Genomic DNA, 25,787 nt, shown 5'->3' with positions numbered 1-25,787 from the left:
AGTTGCCTCCGCGTCTGAGACCGTCAACCCACGCATCTTATCACGTGGCTTGTTGAGCGCGTTGCCACAGAGACATAGCGCGTGTGGAGGCTTCACGCCATCCACCGCGGCAACCACGATCAACTCACCACGCGCCCCACCGAGAACGAACCACATTATAGCGACCACGAGGAGGTTACCCCATGTGACTCTACCCTCCCTAGCAACTGGGCCAATTTGGTTGCTTAGGAGACCTGGCTGGAGTCACTCAGCACGTCCTGGGATTTGAACTAGCGAACTCCAGGGGTGGTAGCCAGCATATTTTACCACTGAGCTACCCAGGCCCACTAAATGTCTTTTTTTTAATGTGGGACTAATGTTCTAGGCGGATGAACTTCTCGTTATAGGGTTAGGTATTTCCTGTCGTGGATTTTGGAATATTGAATATAGCACAGACAAGGTTTGAAAGCAGTTTTATCACACTAGTCTCATGTGAACACACACAATGTTTAGGTTTGTAGTTATACTTTCAAAACAGCTTGAATTTGAATGTTTATCAGAGTGCAGTGTATTGCTCCATAGATTTCCATTGTAAGTGCAATTGTAAACGTAATTATTTTTGGTCGTAATGAACGGCACGTCAAACATAAATTATACTGAACCCAAAACACTTCTTTAACAACATCTGTAACACTATTACCTGTCCTGAAGGATAAAGCTGTGATTGGACCCCAGTCTTGTTGGAACTTCATCAGTGTTTCGTCAAACCTGATATTGTGAATGATGATCTGCCCAGACGCCAAGCCTACACCCACAACATCCACAGCTGGAGTCTAAAGGGGATACCACAAACATCAGATACCACTGACCAAAAAAAAAAAAAGAGAAAAGAAAAAAGGGCACACAGGGTGAAATATCTGAATGAAGTAACAGTACAAACCTGCTGAAGAACAGTAACAGCAGACGTCCATCCAGAAAATGTGAACAGGAGTTTGCTGGATTGAGAGAAGCACACTTTTGTTTTTTATGTTTTGTAAATCAAACAACAGGATGTGTCTTCTAAAGTATATGTAAAACTATAGCAATACATATTAAAAGGAATTTAAATACAAGTTAAGCTCTAGCATCTGTGGCATGCTGTTAATTACCACAGACAATATTTTTAACAAATACAAACAAAACATTTTTGAAAAGTTTTGCAAAGTTTACCACGATTTCAGTTTCAATGTAATCAATTGTGCAGCTTTTATGGATATCAGACTGAAGTCTCAGCAGTCAAGGTGTGCCGGTTTTTAAAGTGTTTTCTCCTGCTCATGTAAGCACATGTAATACAGTGAGCACCGGGATGAGTTTTTTTAAGCACGAGAGTGAATTTGCACAGGGTTTACAGATGATTGTACTATATTAAACTGTATGTAATGTTGAATATAATGAATAATAATGCTAAGGGTCCTGTTAATGCCACATCATGTAATGTCTGATTTCACTAGTAAATTTATACAATGGCAAACATTATTTTACTGGATAAACAAACACAATTTATTTTAAAGAATAGTTTAGAAACATGTAATCAGTGAAAATACTATTTTAAAAACTATAATATTAAAATATTTAAATGTATATAATCAGTGACAGTGTACAAGCATACTGTATCTAACATAATTATGCAGAATTATTAACATTTCTATTCTCGTGTCACTATCACCCTCAGCTGGGCTGATTTTTTTTGTCCCACTCCATCCCCGATGGATCATTTTACTCTTTAATGATGAGCATTTTTCGTTAAGTTTTACAAGTAAAGGAACTGTTTCGCATATGTCCTGAAAGTAATAATAATAATACATTTAAACATAACTTCTGATGATCCAGGCTTTGTTCAAAGTTTTGTGAGAGTAAAGAATCATTAATTCAGTAATATATAGCAAACCAAATCCTTACGCCCTTTATCATTTCAGTTTTTTGAAAAATCATATTTTAATAAAATACAGGAAATAAAATTACATTTTTATCCGATTAATCGTAGAAATAATCGAAGATTAATCAATTATCAAAATAATCGATTATCAAAATAATCGTTAGCTGCAGCCCTATGTACAAGCATTTTGCGGTGTCTAAAGAGCTTAATGTGTAACTTTCCCTAAGAATATTCCTTTGACACAATTAACACTACAGTAATAATGTTTTGTGTTTACTATGAATGATGCATTACTACAGAGTGTGCTTTCCTATTGCAGAAACACTAACTTAAAGTGATAGTTCACCAAAAAATGTTAATTATTTGATCATTTCCTCACCCTCATGCCATCCCAGATATGTATGACTTTCTTTCTTCTGCTGAACACAAACAAAGATTTTCAGAAGAATATTTCAGCGCTGTAGGTCCATACAATGCAAGTGAATAGTGACCAAAACTTTAAAGCTCCAAAAAATCACATAAAGGCAGCATAAAAGTAATCCATCAGACTCCTATGGTTAAATTCATATATTCAGAAGTGATATGGTAGGTGTGGGTGAGAAACAGATCAATATTTAAGTCCTTTTTTACTATAAATTCACCTCCCTTCCCAGTAGGTGGTGATCTGCACAAAAATGCAAATCACCAAAAACAAAACAAAAAGAAGAATGTGAAAGTGGAGATTTATAGTAAAAAAGGACTTAAATATTGATCTGATTCGCACCCACACTTACCATATCGCTTTTGAAGATATGAATTTAACCACTGGAGTCGTATGGATTACTTTTATGCTGTCTTTATGTGCTTTGTGGACATTCAGATTTCTGGTCACCATTCACTTGCATTTTATGTACCAACAGAGCTGAAATATTCTTCTAAAAATCTTTGTGTTCTGCAGAAGAAAGGAAGTCCTACACATCTGGGATGGCATTAGGGTGAGTAAATGATGAGATAATTTTAATTTTTGGGTGAACTATCCCTTTAAATTTCAATGGAATTATGTACGGATGCCGCCAACATGTCACTGAAGCCACTATAACAACACCAAGTACATTCAGCATTCATTGGAAGTACATACTTTGACTTGACGTTCCATAACTGAAGACTCCCTTGACTGCTTCCAAACAGAATTTTGTTCAGGTAGGTGCTCGGGTGCATCACAGCAGAGACCTCAAATGACACTTTGTCAAATGAAATCTGCAGGTATGTGTCTGCAGAATCATTGACAGGATGAGGGAAAGAAAAGCAGCAAATATATCATACACAATGAAGACGTCCTGAATTTTGCTTAAAATTAATCATTAAAAATGAATAGTAACAATGTTATAACAAACCAACCTTCCGACTCAACATCCCAAATAATGACAACATTCTCCTTGTCAACTGAAATGAGATGATCCCCAAAAGGCAAAAGCAAGTGTACTTCAGCTTGATGGCCCGTGTATGTGTGAACAACCTGTATGGTAGAAACATTCAAATACATTATGAATTCTGCTCATTCTTATTTTAAAATCTTGTGTGGGTAAATAAAGGTACTAAACTGCAATGTAAGTGAGAATTTCTCTAGGGTGCAAGTTTTTAGCATTTGTGAGAGCAAGGTATTCTAACTGCATATATTTTTATGCACACTTTTATGCATTACCTCTTTGTTTTTTGCAAAAGCAGAAATGACTTTTCCATGTGCAGCATAGACGAGCATTCGATCTGCTGCCAGGCATGAAATGTCTTCTGGGAGGGCATTACCTGTATAGGACATCAATATTTTCAACCAAACTCTAAAAGAACACTTTCAATCAAATGTTCACATATTGACAACAGAACTTGTGGGGGAAATATGAGTGTTGAATCATGAAAATTAACGTGCAGAAAATGGGCTGTAATCATTGAAGCCTACTCACTGACTGCAACGATTCCAAGTTTCTTTACCTGCCGAAAGAAAAAAGCCAGGATTATTTGCTTTTGGACTGGAATTGGTAACACATGGAAAATTCACTGTCCTCAATAAGTTTTGTAATTATGATATAACTTACCATTATTAAAGGGATAGTTCACCCAAAAATGAAAATTCTCTCATCATTTACTCACCCTCATGCCATCCCAGATGTGTAAGACTTTCTTTCTTCTCTTGAACACAAAGAGATTTTTAGAAGAATATCTCAGCTCTGTAGGTCCATACAATGCAAGTGAATCGTGACCAAAACTTTGAAGCTTAAAAAGCACATAAATGCAACATAAAAGTAATCCATATGACTCAAGTGGTTACATTTATGTCTTCTGAAGCGATATGATAAGTGTGGGTGAGAAACAAATCAATATTGAAGTCCAGCAAAAAAGAACTACTACTCTTAGGAAAGAAGACCGCTTAAGAGGGCTGTTTGAAAGTGGAGATTACTAGTAAAAAAGGACTTGATTTATCTGTTTCTCAACCACACTTATATCACTTCTGAAGACATAAATGTAACCACTGGAGTCATATGGATTACTTTTATGTGCTTTTTGGAGCTTCAAAAGTTTGGTCACCATTCACTTGCATTGTATGGACCTACAGAGCTGCAATATTCTTCTAAATATCTTAATTTGTGTTCTGCAGAAGAAAGAAAGCCATGCACATCTGGGACGGCATGCGGGTAAGTAAACAATGAGAGAATTGTATTTTATTTTTTTTGTGAACTATTGTTTTAATGTAAGTTATTAAACTAAGTTATAACTATATAAGTTATATTATTATTACTACAGGGTTTCCATCTTTTTTGACCAATTCAATTCAATTACTTTTCCATGACCCTTTCAAGCCATTTTGGATTGCTTGATACAGATTTTTCTTTAATTATTTTGATTCAGACTGATTTATTAACCATTTTGACCCATTTATTGACTCAAAAGTGTGCTCACAAATAAGGCCATCACTATGGCTTACAACTTACAAGCAACATAAACTTTACTTAAGAACTAAAGACATATTTTTAGGCAGAGGAAAAACACTACATGATTTCAGAATGTTTTTCAGGCCTGGAAATCAACATTTTAAAGAACTCCCTGATATTTCCAGGTTTTAATGGGTGTGGGAACCCTGTCAAAACTACTACTTCTGCTCGAAAAACAGGCAACTAACAACAAAAAAAAAATAATAATAAAACTATCAAGAAGGCTACCAAAAAGTACTATGACACTATTTTGAAGTTCCTTAAAGTGCCATGTAAATATAATGGTATATGAATAATGGTAATAATTAAGTAACTTGTTATATGAATGAAAGTACCATGGAAACACCACTGTATCATACCACCACAGTACTTTTTATAAGGGTGCATTTTCCCAAATATCAGGAATCAGATTTGACATCCGACAAATCACCTCCATCTAGATAAACATGCTTCAGATTTTACAAATGAAAATTACATTCAACAACACTCTTAACAGTGTAAAAAAGGAATAAAATATGTTTAACGGATGGGTGGAAGTGTGAAGACTCCAGTCATATCAGTAACCTTATAAAAGCTGTTTTATTCTACATGGAGAGGGTCCACACATGGGGGCGGCCATGTTTGAATCACATGACCAGCTGAATACTACTTGCTTAATCTAGTAACAGTCCTGTTATTTGAGTAAAGTAATCATGGCTGACTGTGAATACTACATTTCTACAATGGCATCTGAAACTAAACACTACTGATTTGAAATGATGCTGCATCCAAGCTGCTAGGTGTCAGTGTCCAAGATGACACAAAGTTTAAAGTTACTGAGTGCACCTTTAAAGAAAAGGAGGGATATGTCGAAATAAATGTATGTGGTAAACATTATGCCACAAATGCTGTCGATTGAGCTTAACTTGTATTGAACCCAGAATATTCTTTTAACATTGGACGTGTCCAAAAAAAATTGGTATTACCATGGTACATGTTCAAATAGCATGGTATTACTATAGTACATTTATATATATGAGTGTGTGTGGTACTACTGTACCATGATGGCACATGACAAATAACATATTACCATGGTGCAAATATAAAAACGTACACGTGTGGTACTTCCATGGTACATGTCCTTATAACATGGTATAGCCATGGTATACATAAAAAAACAGCTTGTACCATAGAACTACATGAGATATTAAAAACGAGTTGGTTGTCATTAATTTCATTCACACTTACATTAAAAGTGTGGAAACACTGTCCCACTGCAGTGATCACATAGAACTCTCGGTGTTTCTTATGGAAGCGAAGCACGTGCGCCAGATGATTGGAATAAAGTCCCAGCGCTCTGAATCCAGAGAAGATTACGCTCCCTTTCTTTCCCGCAGACATCTTCGCAATGTATTTTCACCCGTGGATATGTAAACTCAAGGACTATATCGTGACATATGATTAATATTTAAGTGCGTTTCCTGCACATTTCTGTATAAGCGGCCACTGTTGTCAAACAGTGTTACACTAAATTGGGTCCGTAAGGAAACTCTATACAACGCGTTCCTGCTAACCCACACCATGTATATTGTGTCAATGTAAAGTATTTTTAATACATTTCAAATTCAATCGATTTTTCTTTATTACAAATGGCATTACAAGCATAAATAAACATTCTTTATTGTCATATTCTTTGTGGACAATGGTAATTGGTGTAGCTGTTCATTCAAAAAATTAAAAGGAAAGATTAAAATACTGATATATTACATTAAACGTTTTTAAATACTTAGTTGTTTAGAAAATAATTCAAAATCACATTCATGTTGTACACATTGTGCAGAACAATTACAGTCAGCCTAGTCTAACTGCTAGGTTAGTGACAACTTTGCAGACAAAACAAACCAAATTTGTGAGCAGCTTTCATTATTTCATTACATCACAATTTCCTTAGTATAAAAACACACCAGCATCTTAGGAAGGCCAAAGTGGAGCAGCTCTTCAGTGGATATAGGACTGGTGTACTGAAACACTTCATCTGATGATAAAGAAAATAATATAGACATACAGTTGAAGTTAGAAGTTTACATACACAGGTTGAAGTCATTAAAACTCGAAAAAAAATTAACCACTTCACAGATTTAATATTAGCAAACTATAGTTTTGGCAAGTCGTTTAGGGCATCGGCATAACACAAGTTATTTTTCCAACAACTGTTTACAGACTGATTGTTTCACTTTTAATTGACTATATCACAATTTCAGTGGGTCAGATGTTTACATACACTAAGTTAACTGTGCCTTTAAGCAGCTTCCAGAAAATTATGTCAAGATTTTAGACAATTAGCCAATTGGCTTCTGATAGGAGGTGTACTGAATTGGAGATGTACCTGTGGATGTATTTAAATTTTTAAACAATAGTACACAAGTATAAACACCATGGGACCACGCAGCCATCATACCGCTCAGGAAGAAGATGCATTCTGTCTCCTAGAGATGAGCGTAGTTTGGTGCGAAAAGTACAAATCAATGCCAGAACAACAGCAAAGGACCTTGTGAAGATGCTGGAGGAAACAGGTAGACAAGTATCTATATCCACAGTAAAAACAAGTCCTATATCGAAATAACCTGAAAGGCTGCTCAGCAAGGAAGAAGCCACTGCTCCAAAACCGCCATAAAAAAGCCAGACTACAGTTTGCAAGTGCACATGGGGACAAAGATCTTACTTTTTGGAGAAATGTCCTCTGGTCTAATGAAACAAAAATTTTAATGTTTGGCCATAATGACCATCGTTATGTTTGGAGGAAAAAGGGTGAGGCTTGAAAGCCGAAGAACACCATCCCAACCGTGAAGCATGGGGGTGGCATCATCATGTTGTGGGGGTGCTTTGCTGCAGGAGGGACTGGTGCACTTCACAAAATAGATGGCATCATGAGGAACGAAAATAATGTGGATATATTGAAGCAACATCTCAAGACATCTGCCAGGAATTTAAAGCTCGGTCGCAAATGGGTCTTCCAAATGGACAATGACCCCAAGCATACCTCCAAAGTTGTGGCAAAATGGCTTAAGGACAACAAAGTCAAGGTGTTGGTGTGGCCATCACAAAGCCCTGACCTCAATCAGATAGAAAATTTGTGGGCAGAACTGAAAAAGCGTGTGCGAGCAAGGAGGCCTACAAACTCAGTTACACCAGTTCTGTCTGGAGGAATGGGCCAAAATTCCAGCAACTTATTGTGAGAAGCTTGTGGAAGGCTACCCAAAACGTTTGACCCAAGTTAAACAGTTTAAAGGCAATGCTACCAAATACTAACAAAGTGTATGTAAACTTCTGACCCACTGGGAATGTGATGAAAGAAATAAAAGCTGAAATAAATCATTCTCTCTACTATTATTCTGACATTTCACATTCTTAAAATAAAGTAGTGATCCTAACTGACCTAAAACAGGGAATGTTTTCTACGATTAAATGTCAGGAATTGTGAAAAACTGAGTTTAAATGTATTTGGCTAAGGTGTATGTAAACTTCTGACTTCAACTGTATGTAGTTATAACATTTAGTAATAAAAGTAGATTTAAGCAATGGTATACTTACACTGCTGTCTCGTATCATCTCTTGTATATTTTGTATTTCAGATACAGTACATGAGTTCTCAGCTGAAGCCCAGTTAAAGATGCACATTGGGTCATTTTCAAACTGGAAAATAGTATGACAAGAAATCTTCAGTATACATACCTGCCAATAACATTATATTATAAACCTGTAACAAATACGATCTGTTAGGAAGGTGTGCACTGACCTTAAAGATGCCTTTACATGACAGCCCTAAATTCTGGGAGGCCAAATTTTAGAGCAAATTAAAACATTAAGACATGTTTTAGACCAAGTTAGGTTTCATAAAGGGAAGGTTCACCCAACAATGAAAACTCTGTTATCATTTACTGTTCCAAAGCCATATGACTTTCCTCCTTCTGTGAAACACAAGTGGAGATGTAACATTAGGCAGAATGTAAGTGACTGACAGACTCAGACACAGTTCAATTACATTGCATATTTTTTTTCTCCATACAATAAAAGAGAATGGTGACCTATGCTTTCAGTCTCTAACATTCTGCCAACCATCTCCTATTGTGTTCCACGGAAGAAAGAGAGTCATACTGGTTCAGAACAACATGAGGGTGAGTAAACAACAACAAAGTATACAAACATTAAAATTACTAACATTAAGACTTACTTTGACGTACGGCATTATTACATGGAAGGAATCATCCTTCATAATATTGAGACATTCTTGATTCGACTTGACGTAGTTTAATATGAGAACTATGAACAACAACTCTGAAAAAGAAATGTTACAAGATATAAAATAAAATAAAATAAAAAACACACTAATTTGACTAATACAAATGTAATGGCTCTTACCACAAAGCTTTCTATTCTCCATCTTCAACCACTTTTGAAAATAATAAAAGATGCCTCTTTTATACCAAAATGAGTACGCAAAAAAGTTAAGCCTCAAGCTGCACTACTACAAAGATAATGGCTTATGTACAAAGAGATGATATATATATGATGACTCAAATCTCTTCACCCCACACATTTTTGAAGGAATTCCACAGTAAGACGTAAACGAACTACCTAGAAACTCTAGAGAGGGGCCGGTGTATGTATGGATAATCTCCAAAACACTTTATTTCCAAATTTCAGATAACATGATTTCATTGCAAACATGTAAGGTATATTCATAGGTTTAATCAAGTTCACCACATCTTCCCTACAAACTGAGATTAGAGTTGATACAATCTCTCAAACTTTTTTGAAAAATAAAAATGATTAGTGTTATTGCAATCCTTCACAACAGCAGGCAGAGCTGTATCTCAGTAACTGTAAGGTTTTGTATAAAAAGTCAGATTTTTCAAGTGTTTTCTCTAGCAGTGGTTTTGTATTTTAGTTTCAAACTGTCTTCATTTTATGAATTCTGTCCTCTAAACAAAAATTCCAGTAGCAAAATCTTTTTCAACAGCTCTTAAAACCCAACTGGGTTACATTAAGGACAATGTCAACTCTATAATAAAGATAGATGTTAAGAAAAAAGTTAAACTATGTTCTTAGGACAAGGGTATTTATATTGGGTATTCACATTTTAACTGGGGCAAGTTGACGTGTTTAATATGTCGCAATTTTAAACAATGTCTACTACTGTATGCTACCTTTTCCATTGTTGCTCTTTAATGAACTGTTGTGCACTTTTTACTGAAAAGCCTATAATAGGGTGTTTTGGCAGGTTTTCACTGACAACTAACCCCATATAGTGTTACAACATGCCCTGCTATTGTCACAAAAGGCCAAACATGTGTTAGCCCTTAAATGAAGACCTCAGGTCTTTAGTGGGACCTAATTTCACCCCCTATACTTAATCTATTTTTTGGAGTTATGCCCCCACCTTTTTAGTATTCCTAAACACCCACAAAAATTATAATTGCTTAAAGCTACACTATGTAACTTTTTTTTTTTTTTAGAGAAATAACGAAATATTATTAATAAGAGAGTGCAACAAAAATTAATCTTCCAAACCATGTCTTTACCCAAATACACTTTGATAAACCTATAATAATGATTTATATTTTAGAGCTGTCGGGACGTATTTAGCGAGAAATTGTATACATACGTTATTCGCCCATGCGTGTTGACGTCATTTCTGTACACAGAGAAAATAAGCTCCGGCTACTGTAGCACGTGTGTGGGAGTAGCGTGAACCTGAAAGTTTGTTGTCACAATGAATGAGAAAAACTGAACAGAGCAGAGTCTACAAGCAAAAAGTGAAAGCGACAGAGTCCGTAATAAAACCCGAATCAACATCAGCTTGGCTTTTCAGAGGTGGCAACAATGACCCAGAGATTACTTTTTTCTTACTCAACAGATGACGTTTTCAAACTGATTAAGTAAAGTTATGACATCTCTTATACATATAGATCAGGTGGGGTTTATTCGGGGCCGTAGCTCTTCTGATAACATCAGGTGTCTCATCAATATCATGTGATCAGTGGCGAATGATCAGACTCTGGTCGCTGCCATCTCACTTGACGCCGAAAAGGCATTTGATATGGTAGAATGGGATTATCTTTTTAAGATTTTGGAAATGTACAGGTTCGGGAATACTTTTATTGGGTGGATTAAGTTACAGACACCCTGTAGCAGCGGTACAAACGAATGGATTAATTTCAGATTATTTTACTCTGGATAGGGGCACCCGGCATTGTTGCCCTCTTTCCCCCTTATTGTTTTGTCTTGCCCTGGAACCATTAGCAGCCACGATAAGAAAGGAGGATGATTTTCCAGGGGTGGTGGAGGGAGGTGTGGCGCATAAGCTTTTGCTTTGCGCAGATGATATTTTATCATTTGTCTCCGACCCTACTTGATCTATGCCTTGCCTTCACAGAATTATTCATTCCTTTTCGAAATTCTCAGGATACAGAGTCAGTTGGTCTAAATCTGAAGCCTTGGCTCTGACAGCATACTGCCCAGTAACGGCTTTTCAGCCGGTGCCTTCCAGTGGCCCAAACGTGGCATTACGTTTTTGGGCATTTTATTCCCAGCAAATTTGTGTGATTTAGTTAGTTAATTTTGACCCCTTAATAAAAAGTTTTTTTGAGTGATGTGGGCAGGTGGGCTTCATTACACTTATCGATGATTGGGAAGGTTAATGTTATTAAAATGAATTATATTCCAAAATTCAACTACCTGCTACAATCTCTCCCTGTAGATGTTCCCCTCTCTTATTTTAAGCAATTTGATAGCATTGCGAAGTCCTTCATTTGGAATGGTAAACATCCCAGATTACATTTCAATAATTTACACAGGCCGATTGACAAAGGTGGGCTAGGCCTACCCAAGATTTTGTTTTATTACTATGCATTCGGTCTCAGACATTTGGCTCATTGGTCGCTTCCACCTGAGAGAGCCCCTCTCTGGTTTTGTATCGAACAGAAAGTGCTTGCCCCTATTTTGCCATTGCAAAGCCTTTCTATTAAACTAACCAGAGAAGTTAAGTTACACCCCGTTATCTCGCATTTGCATGCGGTATGGACAAAAATGTCCAGAGTGTTTAATTCGGACATTTATTTAAATGTTGCCTCAAGCATATGGCGGAACCCAAAATTACGTATATTAATAAGTCCCCTTTCTGCTGGTCAGAGTGGATTGTGAGGGAGGTTAATATGCTTGGTGACCTATATGAGAGTGGAGTGTTGAGATTGGACCCCCTCTAGATTGTATAGACTTGGTCTTAAAGACACACCCATCTGCTGGTGATGCCAATCAGAAGACGGGGACACAACCCATGTTTTTTGGGGATGTGTCAAGGTCCAATAATTTTGGTTGAGGGTTCAGAGCTTCATGTGTGATGTAGTGGACACTCAAATTTTCATTTTGCCCCAGACTGTGTATTTTGGGTGATGGGGCGGTCCTGAATATGGGTGATGGATATATGGAGAGCTGGGTTCTGACCGGTGTGATGATTGGCAGACGGGTAATCCTCAGGGGATGGAGGTCGTCTGATGCGCCCTCATTTCGTGAGTGGTGCGTCAAGTTGGGCAGGGTGGTGGTGTTTGAGGAGATGGTATATAGAAGGCTAGGCAACCTGGATATGTACATCAAGAAATGGGGCAGCTATCTAGCCTTTTTGGAAGGCTCTCGGGATGGAGCAGCGGAGAGAGACTAGTTTTTTTTATTTTTATTTTATGTCTCTAAGTATTTTCTGCTGTTTTACTGTCTATTTGTGTGTCTTTGTCAGTTGGCTTTTGACCACTGGAGTGCTTGTTTCTGTCGGGTGGGGTAGGGGGGTTAATGTTTGGGGGAAAATTTATGATTTCATGTGGTTTGATTTTGCATTTTCTGTTATGTCTATTTGATTTGCTACATGGAATCAATAAAAAATTGTTAATAAAAAAAAAAAAAAACTAAAGCAAGTACAACACATCACATGAACAGTAATTTACGGCTATTGCCATTTGGGTGTACTACTGAAAAAATGCTTGACAGAAAAAAAAATTCAGAGTGGACGTAAGGTATGCCGTTCTATCATTGGTATCATCATAACTTTGATATATGATAAATAAAACATAATTCTATTTTGTTATTTTCAAATTGTCTTGAAAAACCTACCCTGAGAAATAGACAGACAGACAAATAGCTAGAGAGACAGACAAACAGACAGACACTTGCAGACATACAGACAGATAAACAGGCAGACAGAGAGACAGACAGACAGAGCAGAGAGAGAGAGAGAGATACAGACAGACAAATAGATAAAGACAGACAGAGTAGAGAGAGATTGACAGACAAGATACATGTAGAGAAATGGATAGACAGACAGATACATGCAGACAGACATACATACTGACAGATACATGCAGATAAATAGATAGATAGAATGACAGACAGAGAGACAGATATATATATAGACAGAGACAAATAGATAGACAGACCAACAGACAGACAGATAGATTGAGAGACAGACAGAGTAGAGAGAGCTATAGTATATATAGACAGACAAATAGATAGAGAGACAGACAGAGTACAGATAGTTAGATATATAGACACACAGACAGACAAATATATAGAGAGACAGACCAACAGACAGGCAGATATACAATATAGACAGACAGACATATACATGCAGATAGACAGACAGACAGATACACGTAGAGAAAAGGACAGACATACATACAGACAGATACATAGATAGATAGATAGATAGACAGACAGACAGACAGATAGACAGACAGATAGATAGATAGATAGATAGATAGACAGACAGACAGACAGATAGACAGACAGATGATGGACTGACAGAAAGACAAACAGATAGAGAGACAGACAGACAGAGGAGAGAGATAGATATATAGACAGACAAATAGACAGACAGACCAACAGACAGATTGAGAGATAGAGCAGAGAGAGATATAGTATATATAGACAGACAGACAAATAGATAGAGAGACAGACAGAGTAGAGAGAGTTAGATATATAGACACACAGACAGACAAATATATAGAGAGACAGACCAACAGACAGGCAGATATACAGTATAGACAGAGACATATACATGCAGATAGACAGACAGACAGACAGATACATGCAGATAGGCAGACAGACACATGCAGACAGACAGACATACAGATATATAGATAGACAGATATAGACAAATATATCAGTATATTCATTGCCTTTTTTTCTTTTTTTAATGTGTCAAATACAAAGGCAATTGATAAAAAAAATAAAACCAGTTCACACAAAACCGATTTTAGACATTTATTTTAAAGCAAGGTGCCCCAATAATTAAGAACTTGATTATTTACTCACCTAATTACCAGATTTAGGTTAGTTTTACACATGCTTTTTTTTTGTATATAATTGCTACCAATTCAAGGAACTGAATTGAATATCTTTCATATCAAGTTAAATCTGGCAGAAAAAAAACATTTTCACTGTTTAAAACACTGGCACAAATTTCACTAAGTTGCAAATAATAATTTAATAACATAATACAATTTCTATACATGTTGTAAGAACTTGGCACAGGCCTTCAACAAATACTGCCAAATGAACAAGTACCACATTCACACACCACATTACGAGACAAAGTGTCCAGTGACGTGACTGAAACAGGGACAGAACAGTATATAAACATAATTACAACAGTTGATGCTTCAGAAATATCATGTCTATTTTGGCGCTGGTGGTGGGGTATTGAGGTGGGTTTGGGGGTCACTATAAAAACAATTTAAATGCTGTGCCAATATGAGAGCATATAGATTATTTTGCATTTGCATTTAGATAAAATGAGTCGTGCAATTAAGCAGACAACCAGTGCTTTATGAAACAACATAGGCAAAGAAAACCACACATATCTCCAATCTTGAATCTCTATCTTGAATTTCCAATCCAACCAAAAAAGGACCTCTGAATGAATTAGGAAGGAATCTCATCAATAAAGCTTTCCGAATCTTTCGACTCAAGCATTCCGCAACAGCGCTGAATAGATCATCTTTGTGATCTGCAGCACTGTGGCATGCAGCGAGTACTGCACCACGATGGAGCCGAAGCCCTTGTAGAAGCCCATGGTGCCTTCTTCACGCCGAATTGCATTAATACAGTCCCTCATTCCTTCATATTGTGTGTTTATGGGCAACACCTCAAAACCCAGGTCGGTGTTGTCGATGATAGTGCGTGTTCCTTGGATATGCAGCCTGTGCAGCACTGTTTCCAAAGGAAACAGCAGCACGTCTGCACACAGGCTGGCCACAAAGCTGGCCATGAGCTCAGGGAAGTAGGCATCCAGCATAGACTGGACCGTGTCCGTTCCCGAATTGGGGGACGAGTGCTTCGGTGAGCTGTTATTCTGACGACGCAACAGGTAAAGGACCAACCTTTGCACGCTGGAACTGATAAGATAATGCAGGATCCCGTGGAGCACCGTAGGGAGCACAAGGTTCCACAGGGGCAGGAGGCGCTTGCTGTGGGGCACTCCCATACCAATCACACGCCCAAGGCCCTCTTTCACACAGTCTAGTATGCCAGGGTTGTCTCGGATTATTTCACTCTGGTGAAGGAACCAAGAGGAATCACTTAATCATGTTTGTTTGAATCTCACGAAAACATGTCCAGGGCATATTTCTGGATGCGAAATATGCCAGAAATAAAAAAAATGATATATAGTGTATTACGAAAATTAAGTATATTTTAGGACTATTACGATTTTTTGCATTGTGACATTATTTTCATGACAATTAAGCACACTTCACACCAAAAGTCTCATCACCATAACATATCCAGGCGTTTCACATCTGAGTTTTTTTTTCTTCAATTCACATTATTGTCAATGGAGAATTAGATTCTCATTACTGCACCAGTTTTGTATTATCATATTAAAGCAAAAATACTGATATAATTTTTTATTATGATTTTTTTTAATTTTTTATCAAAATACATTAAAAGCAGTGCAAATACTACAATGACATATAATTTTTTTTTTAAATGTAAATAATCACTTAGGGCTTGGTAAAAATATCGATTTTCTGATGCATCGCAATCTCAATTTGAATGATCTCGATAACGATTCTTAAACCCCGTAAAATAGTACAAATGATGTAAACAACAATCATGCAACACTCTTGGTTGTTGGCAGATAGGATGTTCCAAGCTTTTTGGAGAATTCACCACAGTGACAGTTCTTCTATCTATTTAGGCAATCTCAATTGCTTCTATCTCTATATGTAATCTCAGACTGACACGATGTTCAGTGGGGGGCTTTGTGGGTGCCATGACATCTGTTGCAGGGCTCTCTGTTCTTCTATTCTAATCTTTTTTATTAGCAAAAGTAATGTTCAGTAGTCTTATGTGGTGCCAGATGGGCTGGTTTGAGTATTTCTGTAACTGCTGATCTCCTGGGATTTTCTCACACAACAGTCTATAGAATTTACACAGAATGGTGCCAAAAACAAAAAACATCCAGTGAGTGGCAGTTCTGTGGATGGAAATGCCTTGTTGATGACAGAGGTCAACAGAAAACAGCCAGACTGGTTTGAACTGACAAAGTCTACAGTAACTCAGATAACCACTCTGTACAATTGTGGTGAGAAGAATATCATCTCTGAATGCTATTCTGAGATGCGGGTTGGCGCTGTTTTGGCGACATGAAGGGGACAATATTAGGCAGGTGGTTTTAATGTTGTGGCTGATCGGTGTATATACATATATGGTATATGCAATATAATATATGCAATTTAAAGACACTATATTTATTTACGCAATACATTAATTAGTACATTTTTAAAAAGCTAAAATGTGACCAAAATGATCAAAAGCTAATGATAAAATAAAATTGTTAACTAAATTTTTTTTTTTAATTTAACTAGTTAGAAGGTCCTCTGTATAATTAACAGCATTAGCTGGGAGATGGTAATTGGGCAAAATGGTAATTATAACTGAAATATACCCATATGAATTGGAATTGTATTGAATCAAGAGTTTGTGAATCGGAATCGAATCGGGAAATCTGTATTAATAACCAGCCCTATAATCATAATTTTTTTGCATTCCAGTAATTTTTTTTTTTTGCATTGTGGTTGGGCTGGGTATTGATACAGATTTACCAATTCAATTAGATTCTGATTCACAAGCTCTCGATTCGATTGGATATTGATTCATAGGGGCATATTTCATTTATAATGTGCCTTTTGCTAACTTATGAAAGAAAGTGTCTCCCAGCTAATACTGTTAATTATACAGGGGACCTTCTAAGTAGGTACCTAATGAAAATACTAATTTTACTAATTATATTTTATTAGTTTTTCATCATTTTGGTCACATTTTGGCTGTTTTCAATCAATAAATACGATATTATAATGCATATAATATTTTTTGTTACATGTTTATTGTTTAATAACATAATTTGCACTATTTACAGGTATTTACATTGTTTTGTTTAACACATGTTAAAAACCGGTACTGTCTTTTTAAAAAAGACGGCATTTCTGTAATGAGCGTCAGTAAATGAGCGTATATTAACAAGTGTGACTTCTTTTCCTAATCCGTGCTATACCTGATTAGAATTAAATGTTTCTTTTTTGGTTGCTTTTGATCAACAACTGACTGCAGAGAACAGAAAGGGTATTAAGAGACATTATTCAATGACAAATGGATCGCGTGGATCTCATCTTTGGATACAAACACATTACATGGAACGACTTTTACTCTTTAGGGCTGTGCATAGAGTAAAATATAGATCTTGGGATTAAAGAATCAATATCTTTCAAACGAAGATCGTGACACTTTACAGTCCCCACATTACAGTAAAAAAAAAAAAATTGGTGAAATGCATTTAACTGTCATGAATAAAGTCTTATAGAATAATAAAAAAAAAATCTTAAATAATATTAAAAATATATATATTTGTGGAAAAACTATAACTTATTATTTTTTTCCTCTGGGATGAAATATGATGTATATGTTCTTGACAGGGTTCATACAATTAACACAATAGGCAGAAAATGATTGTATTTGTCTGATGAGGAGACAAAATCCAATGCGATTTAGCACCTTTGTGGCAACGCTGAGAATGCAAGATGTCATAAATTGTGTTCTGAGACATTTTGTGACGCAAATGGCAAATATGCTTTATTTTTTCCAAAATATGCAGATCTCTGTCAGGTAAAGAAAGACACTTTGTTGGTAGAAACGGGTTTCCTATGACACAATTTCACACAACTAGCTTTAATTCCAACAGCAGTATAGAAAGTGAAAGAACAGCAAAATCAGTTTGCCCATCCACCACAAGATCAAATCAATATTTGTTTCCTGATTCATCGAATCCAATCTTAGTGTCTGGTTTGGATGTGTTAGCGCTTTATTTAGACTATTTTTAAAGGTGCACTCAGTAATAATTTCCTCATTAAAAAAATTGTACTCCTAAAGAAATTAATTGTAATTTTTAAAACATGTATAAAATCATGACAACTTGAGATGAAGACTCCAGTCATATCAGTAACCATATAAAAGCTGTTTTATTCTACATGGAAAGAGTCCACACATGGGGGCTGCCATGTTTGAATCACATGACCAGCTAAATACTACTCGCTTAATCTTAGTAAGCGCCCTGTTATTGGACACTTTCACACTTTATTATATTTATATATATTTAAATTAATCATAGCTCACTGTGAACAGTGAATTACTACAATGGCATCTGAAACTAAACACTATTGATTTTGAATGATGCCGCATCCAAGCCGCTAGGTGTCAGTGTAATCACGTGAGTGCACCTTTAATATTTTATTACACAGCAAATTTCTTAACCGCTCTAAATGCATTATTTTATTCCCCTTTTTCTTAACAGCATTTCTCCCCAAGTATTCAAAGAATTTGTTTACTTACCTGTACAGTCTCTATGAGACTTGCTGAGTAAAACGGCATTGCAACCACATATGTCAAACTGGAAAAAAGACAATGATTTCAAAACATCAAAGGACTAAATAAGAGATAAGGAGGAGACAGATAATTTATATCTCAACCATATGAAATTCCCTTTCCACATTCTTTGCGGGACTTTAATGTATAAATAACTAGCTGCAAATTAAGCTTAGTCAGATTCATATTCAGAATGTTCCTTGCTATCGAAGAGCAATGTAAAATGATGACTCATAAAAGACACAAGATAAACAACTTGCAGCTGACAGCATTTTCCAAAAATGCTACCAAAATTACTCTCAATAAAAAAATGATTAGCATTGCACATAACAAAATTAGGCCAAAGTCTCAGCATACCCTTTGAGTACTAAATGTCCCACCACTTGTCTAGGGTTCCACCTGTGTGATAACTCCCTGTGAACAAACAGGAGAAGATAAGACATGACAGAACTATTATCTGTCTAATTAACTGCAGGAAAGCATAAATAAATCCTGAAAAGCTCTATTCTGCCAAAAAACAAAAACATCACTTTTTACAATATTCAAATCTAAAGCTATAGATCTAGAGATTTTCATTGTGACTGATACAAGACATTGGCTACAGTCTTTAGTAAAACCAAACTAACTGAATCAAACTGAAATAGGGTTTCAAGAGGTTTTAAGGACACATTTATTAGGGCTGGTTGTATATTTCTATACCTTGGTAATGGGGTACATTCACTGATGATGCCTTCTGTGCCAAGGGTGACTCCCTGTACCACAAAAGTGCTGCCCATTCCTTTCCATAAAGCCTTTGGACCCTGTAAGTGATTATGAGAAAATAATAGAATCATTGTATTTTGTATAGGATGCTCTCATAAGTTTTATCATCTTGACATTTCACATTTTCATGCTCAGGGCAGCAAAAACGAAAGAATGACAGTTGGCAGTTTGGTGAGGGCCCTTTTCTGTTTCAGAATTACAATGCCCATTTGAACAAAGCGAGGTCTGTGAAAGCTGTTATAGCAGCATGGGAAGGGATTAATGGCCATGCTTTTGAAATTAAATGTTCAACAAAACACAAGAGCATCTGTCAGCATTCCACAAATACAACTGGAATAGTCAAACTTGTTAATTAGAAGGGGGTGTCATACTTTTGAACCACATGGTGTATATTATAGGTCATATGATCTAACTTTCTGGACTGTTATGAAAACTGGGTTATTGGAAGACCTTAAATGTATATACTTACCTGGCTAATCATTCAATTGGGAGAAAAAGCTTGGACCCACTTTATATTAGGTGTCTTTAATTACTATGTGCTTAAGTTTTAGATACAAGGTACATATTATGTACAGATGTGTTGTTGCATTTTAGTGACATTTAAAGTGCTTGGCCTTGAACTAAAGACTTAAAAGTTGCATATTCTAATATTTCGTTGGACCATCTTTAGCTTTGATTACGGCATGCATTCATCATGGCATTGTTTCGACAACCTTATGCAACGTCACAACATTTATTTCCGTCCAGAGCTGCATTAATTTTTGGCTGAGATCTTGTATTGATGACGGGAGAGTCAAACCACTCCATAAAGTCTTCTTCAGTACATTCCAAAGACTTTCAATGGAGTTAAGTTCAGGATTCTGTGGTGGCCAATTCATGTGTGAAAATGATTCCTCATGCTCCCTGAACCACTCTTTCACAATTTGAGCCCAAGCATTGTCATCCTGGAATATGCACGCGATGTCAGTGAAGAAAAAATCCATTGATGGGATAACCTGGTCATTCAGTACATTCAGCTAGTCAGCTGACTTCATTTTATTGCCGCATAACATTGCTGAGCCAAGACCTGACCAAATGAAGCAACTCCAGATCATAACACTGCCTCCAGAGGCTTGTACAGTGGGCACTATGCATGACGGATGCATCGCTTCATGCATTTCACTACTTACCCTGACACGCCCATCGCTTTGGAATAGGGTAAATCTGGACTCATCAGACCACATGACCTTTTTCCATTGCCCCACAGTCCAATCTTTATGCTCCCTAGCAAATTGAAGTCGTTTTTTCCGATTAGCCTCACTAACAAGTGGCTTTCTTGTGGCCACACACTTGTTTAGTCCCAATCCTGTAAGTTCTTTTCACATTGTGCATGTGGAAATGCTCTTACTTTCACTAATAAACATAGCCGTGAGTTTTACTATCGATTTTTAAAGATGTGACTTCAAGTGTTTTAGCGATCTCCGATCATGATCATTCATGATTTTTTTCCGACCACATTTCTTCCGCGAAGCTGATGGTTCTCCACTATCCTTCCAGATTTTAATAATGCATTGAACAGTTCTTAACCCAATTCCAGTGATTTCAGCAATCTCTTTAGTTGTTTTCTTTGCTTGACGCAGGCCAATAATTTGCCCCTTCCGAAAAACAGTAACATCTTTTCCACGAACACGGGATATGTCTTCCGACATGGTTGTTTAAGAAATGAGAAGCTACACACTGCATCAGTTAGGGTTAAAAGAACTGTTGAAACTTATTAATCACTGCAATAATGATCATATCATTAAGTATCTGCTTATTTAAATCCAAACTGCAACTTTTTTTTTGCCAGGCAGTGTACCTGCATTTAATTACATCTGTAGTATACCCTAACCTTACCCCAATCCTTACCCTAACCTCTAACCCTAAACTTACCCGTACCTCAAACTCAGTAGCAGAAAATTTGAATTTTGTGAGAATTCTGCAGAACAACATTTAGTTTCACAATAAGTACATTGTATTGTATGTATTTTAATAGTACATAGTAGTTAATATAAAGTGGGACCAGAAGCTTTAAACTGTATTTAAATATTTTTTGAGCGACAACAACATGACAAAGGTATGATTTGTATTACCTGAGTTTTAGTGACATTGTACATCACGCTGATGGCAGTCAGTGGTGACAAGTGGTAACACCTGGCATGGTAATTCACCTGAAACACACAGTGAAATTGATTAAACCCTGATTGTATTTCAGGATTAGTCAATGCAGATGAAAGAATAATTTACTTTGAGTTTGGAACACAAAGTCATCATATTACAATTTCTATACTGTACAGCAATAATGTATTCATAGTATATGGCTCTTTGTTTCAGACATATATGGAGTGTGTAGGTATTTTGAGCATTCATCATCTGGGTTTACCTGACATTGACGCCGAAACACAATGCAGGGGTGGGCCAGGACATTTTCTGTGAAGAGGCTAATTGAAACATTAGAAAAGGATTATGATTCAGAAACATTGTTTCTCATTTCTGTATCTTAATTTACTTTCAATCCATCTTCAATGACTGTTGCTGCTTAGGTAGTAAATATATATGGGGTTCTGTTACCTTGCAAGACCAATCCCAAACCCAGCAAATCTGTTCAGTTGTTCTGAAAGACAGAATTTACGACAGTGATTAAAAAAAAAAAAAGAAATACTTATTTTCAATATGATTCTGATTGCTGATATACTTTATAAAGGTCTCTGGGTGAACCAAGTGTTTGCATTTGATCAGTTAAAGTAAATAACATGGATTGTTTGCAAAAGTGAAAAAACGTTGTAAGCTGCCTTAGAAGAGTTACAGCTCATTTATATCAGCGATAGAGGTAGATCGATGCCAATAGTTGCTTTTTTGAACTATTGGTTACCGGCAACTATTGGCATAGATTTTTGCCGATAACCAATCGGTTTTACCGATTTATCTGTGTTGCAAAAAGCAACTATCGGCCCAGATTAATCGGTAAAACCGATATATTAGTCTACCTCTATCGCTGATATATGAGCTGTAACTCTTCTAAGACTGTTTACGAAGATTTGTCACTTCTGCAAACAATCCGTGTACATACTTAGTAAATATATATATTTTTTTCCCTCTGTGTTAGTCAATCTTTTATTATTTACAATATTCATTGATATTTTTATCCTCACTTCAATGCATATTTTGTTAATATTTTTAGATAATTAGGTATCTAAATTGAAGGACATGGACTACATGGCAACGTGTCCCGTCAGCACATGCATCTTGTCTCGAACTTCAAATCTTGTGAATAATACAATTTATTCCTCATTAAACCTAATCTGGTAAAGTATATATAAACAAAACCCTTCATCTGGTGAATAAATAGGCTATAAAAAGCTTAATTAGGTTAATACTGAAATACACAGAATTATAAGGGAGCTAAGTCTCGGTCATTTCAAAATAAGAATCTCCGGTGTGTTTCAGGATTGTTTATAGTTAAAAGTCCAGAGTTATGTACCAAATCTTCAGAATTTTCTGGTAAATCAGTTATCTGCCTTTCTCACCACTTTAGTTATCGTATCGGCAAAATCCACTATCGGTCGACTTCTAATCAGCGACATATGTAACAACACTTTAAGATATGCTATTGACTTAAACTGTATCATATGCAAAACAATAAATGTGTTTCGCAAAACATTTATTAAAGCTCTATGTCATTTGCTTCATATCACTAGACGCAATACCGAAATATAAAAATGTGTGTATCTGTTTAGCTGGCACCTCAGTTGTACTTGTGAAGCATTTTGCTTTCTTTATTTTGTACAATTCTGTATCTGAGAAAAAAATTAATAAAATCCATTTGAATGTTTTGTAAGACAGTACACACCAGTATTGAGACATCCTACCACCATGTGAAATTATGTCAATACCATAGACTGGCTTGTTGCGTACTAAAGTCCCCACACGGCATTTAACGTATTTGCTTTGTGTAGTTAAATAAATACATCGTAAAATACTGCTGTTAATACTGTTTTCAATTGTGCTATATAAAAGTGTATAAATGTGTTCCAGTTTGATACTGCCACTTTGAGACCCTGACTGTGTGTTTTTTTTTGTTTGTTTGTTTTTCCAATGTTCCAATATGTCACCCAGCTCAATTCATTTTACTCTCAAACAAATTTCCCCCTTACAGCTGAGTGATTCACGAACGCTTTGCGAATCGTTCCGACTGAAACAAACGATTCGATTCGAAAGCTAATTGGACATTATTAGCAGATGGGCGGAGCAGTGACAGTGACAACACATTCATTCAGATCATATTTACGGTCTGCGTGATGACAGACCAGTGTGAGACACTGCCGCGGTGCACAAATAGATCATATTCATTTTTATAACAACCTGTCACTGCATACAAACTGATGATAAACTGCAGTCAAATCTCACCAGTCGGTGGAGCCGCTGACTGCGCTTCGTCCGCAGCTCCAGGCGGGGCAGGTGGCGTCTCAAATTGGGGTGTGCGATCGCCGAAATGCAGGTTTCTGCTGCCAGGTATATCCGGAGGTGTGGTGACCCAGTGCTGGAGATCGGCACTGGACGAATTATTGAATGACCTGCCCGAATAGCCCCCGCTGAATGACGGGTCCTCTCTGCCCCTGTAACCCAAACCATCGAAGCTGTCAGGCCGACGAGAAGTCATGATGGGGAAACGCGGGGAACACTACACTGAAATGACAAAATATATCAGTCTGACTCCCTTAGATTTAAAACCTCTGTCGTGTGATATGAATTCATTGACAATTATAAGAATCGAAATGTAAATTTCGAGAAAAAAATTCTGGTTGACCGAGGCTGTGAGCAGGCTAGTGCTTTAGCAAAACAACCCAACAACACACGGTTGAGTGACTTTCGCCCGTTGACACTTTTACTTCCGCTTTTGAATGTGGCATTCTGGGACATGTAGTCCTGCTGCTGAGTCTAAGCGTTTATAAACCCCGTTTATGTGGCAAAATTGTGTGTTGGTACTAATTAGTGTTTTAATGTAATGTAGTACAAGAATTTTTTTTTATTTTAATGCAATTTTTGCTGAAAAAAAAAAACATCTTAAAGGGATAGTTCACCCAAAAAAGAAAATTCTGTCATGATTTTCTCTCCCTCATGCCATTCCTTTGAAGCTCAAAAAGCACGTAAAGGCATCATAAAAGTAATGCATACGATTCCAGTGGTTTAATCCATGACAGGTGTGACTAAGAAACTAATAAATGTTTGTCATTTTTTTTTTTTTTTTTTTTACTATATATTTCCACATTCATTAATATATCTCCCTCCCTATATCCTTTTTCACACTCCGGGGTTTGGAACGTGGAAGTAAACGCTTGCAGGGTAAACTTCGACAGCGGTGAATGAGAGACCACAGCAAATGTTATTTTCACTTACACATTTGCTCCAAGAACAAAAGAAAAAATCCACTATTATGTTTGCATGACTTTCCAGAAGATAAAAAATAGAGAGCGGTGGATTAAGACAGACAGAAATTTACTGTCACTTTCTCAGCAGTTGTAATCGAAACCCCCTCGCAGCTGTGGTAACTCATTTTTTTAAAACTAATTCCAGGGTAATATAACACAAAGCATAATGTTATAAACTTACACTCTATATTTGAAAAAAAAAATGATCAAATAAAATAGTTTGCTAGATTTACGCTACAAAATAAGGCAGAAACGCGTCATCACAGTCTGTGAAAATAGTCTATCGCACTTCTCTCCTAATAGTTCTTCTTTTGTTTTTGGCAGTTCACATTCTTCATGCATATCGCCACTACTGGGCAGGGAAGAGAACTTATGGTAAAAAAAATACTTAAATGTTGATCTGTTTCTCACCCACCCCATCAAGTCACTTCTGAAGACATAGATTTAATTACTGGAATTTTATGCTGCCTTTATGTCCTTTCTGGTCACCATTCACTTTCATTGTATGGACCTACAGAGCTGAAATTTACATTTACATTTATGCATTTGGCAGACACTTTTATCCAAAGCGACTTACAGTGCACTGATTACAGGGACAATCCCCCTGGAGCAACCTGGAGTTAAGTGCCTTGCTCAAGTACACAATGGTGGTGGCTGTGGGGATTGAACCAACAACCGTCCGCTTATCAGTTCAGTGCTTTAGTCCACTACCACCACCACCACTCCGTGAAATATTCTTCTAAAAATCTTTGTTTGTGTTCAGCAGAAGAAAGAAAG

At 36.6% G+C, this 25,787-nt stretch overlaps 2 protein-coding genes and 1 long non-coding RNA gene across 3 annotated transcripts in view; all 3 read right to left on the bottom strand.

The window, feature by feature from the left end:
• The window catches only part of LOC127430751 (WD repeat-containing protein 36-like), a 36,177-nt gene extending 29,814 nt beyond the window's left edge, over window positions 1-6,363 (bottom strand). Inside the window, exons 1-7 of the mRNA XM_051680777.1 lie at window positions 6,085-6,363; window positions 3,832-3,859; window positions 3,576-3,676; window positions 3,272-3,389; window positions 3,012-3,144; window positions 920-974; window positions 680-812 (exon numbers count right to left, since the gene is read on the bottom strand). Of these exons, the coding sequence (XP_051536737.1) occupies window positions 680-812; window positions 920-974; window positions 3,012-3,144; window positions 3,272-3,389; window positions 3,576-3,676; window positions 3,832-3,859; window positions 6,085-6,237 (721 nt within the window). The 5' untranslated portion in view covers window positions 6,238-6,363. The remainder of the gene's footprint in view (window positions 1-679; window positions 813-919; window positions 975-3,011; window positions 3,145-3,271; window positions 3,390-3,575; window positions 3,677-3,831; window positions 3,860-6,084) is intronic.
• A 137-nt stretch (window positions 6,364-6,500) lies between these two features.
• On the bottom strand, window positions 6,501-13,617 carry LOC127430832 (uncharacterized). Its single transcript, XR_007895498.1, has 3 exons — window positions 8,633-13,617; window positions 8,428-8,529; window positions 6,501-6,871 (listed from the first exon to the last, which is right to left on the bottom strand). It is a non-coding gene; the product is annotated as an uncharacterized LOC127430832 (long non-coding RNA).
• A 514-nt stretch (window positions 13,618-14,131) lies between these two features.
• On the bottom strand, window positions 14,132-24,464 carry LOC127430787 (mitochondrial outer membrane protein SLC25A46). Its single transcript, XM_051680857.1, has 8 exons — window positions 23,989-24,464; window positions 22,153-22,195; window positions 21,965-22,022; window positions 21,675-21,752; window positions 19,501-19,601; window positions 19,159-19,215; window positions 18,769-18,826; window positions 14,132-15,436 (listed from the first exon to the last, which is right to left on the bottom strand). The coding sequence occupies exons 1-8, from the start codon at window positions 24,239-24,241 to the stop codon at window positions 14,849-14,851; spliced, it is 1,236 nt and encodes a 411-aa protein (XP_051536817.1). The 5' UTR covers window positions 24,242-24,464; the 3' UTR covers window positions 14,132-14,848.
• Between the last annotated feature and the right edge of the window lie 1,323 nt (window positions 24,465-25,787).

Source organism: Myxocyprinus asiaticus, chromosome 3 (assembly GCF_019703515.2).
Source record: "Myxocyprinus asiaticus isolate MX2 ecotype Aquarium Trade chromosome 3, UBuf_Myxa_2, whole genome shotgun sequence".
NCBI lineage: Eukaryota > Metazoa > Chordata > Actinopteri > Cypriniformes > Catostomidae > Myxocyprinus > Myxocyprinus asiaticus.
Note: the sequence above shows the minus strand (reverse complement) of the source record. Positions and strands in the feature narration are given on the sequence as shown.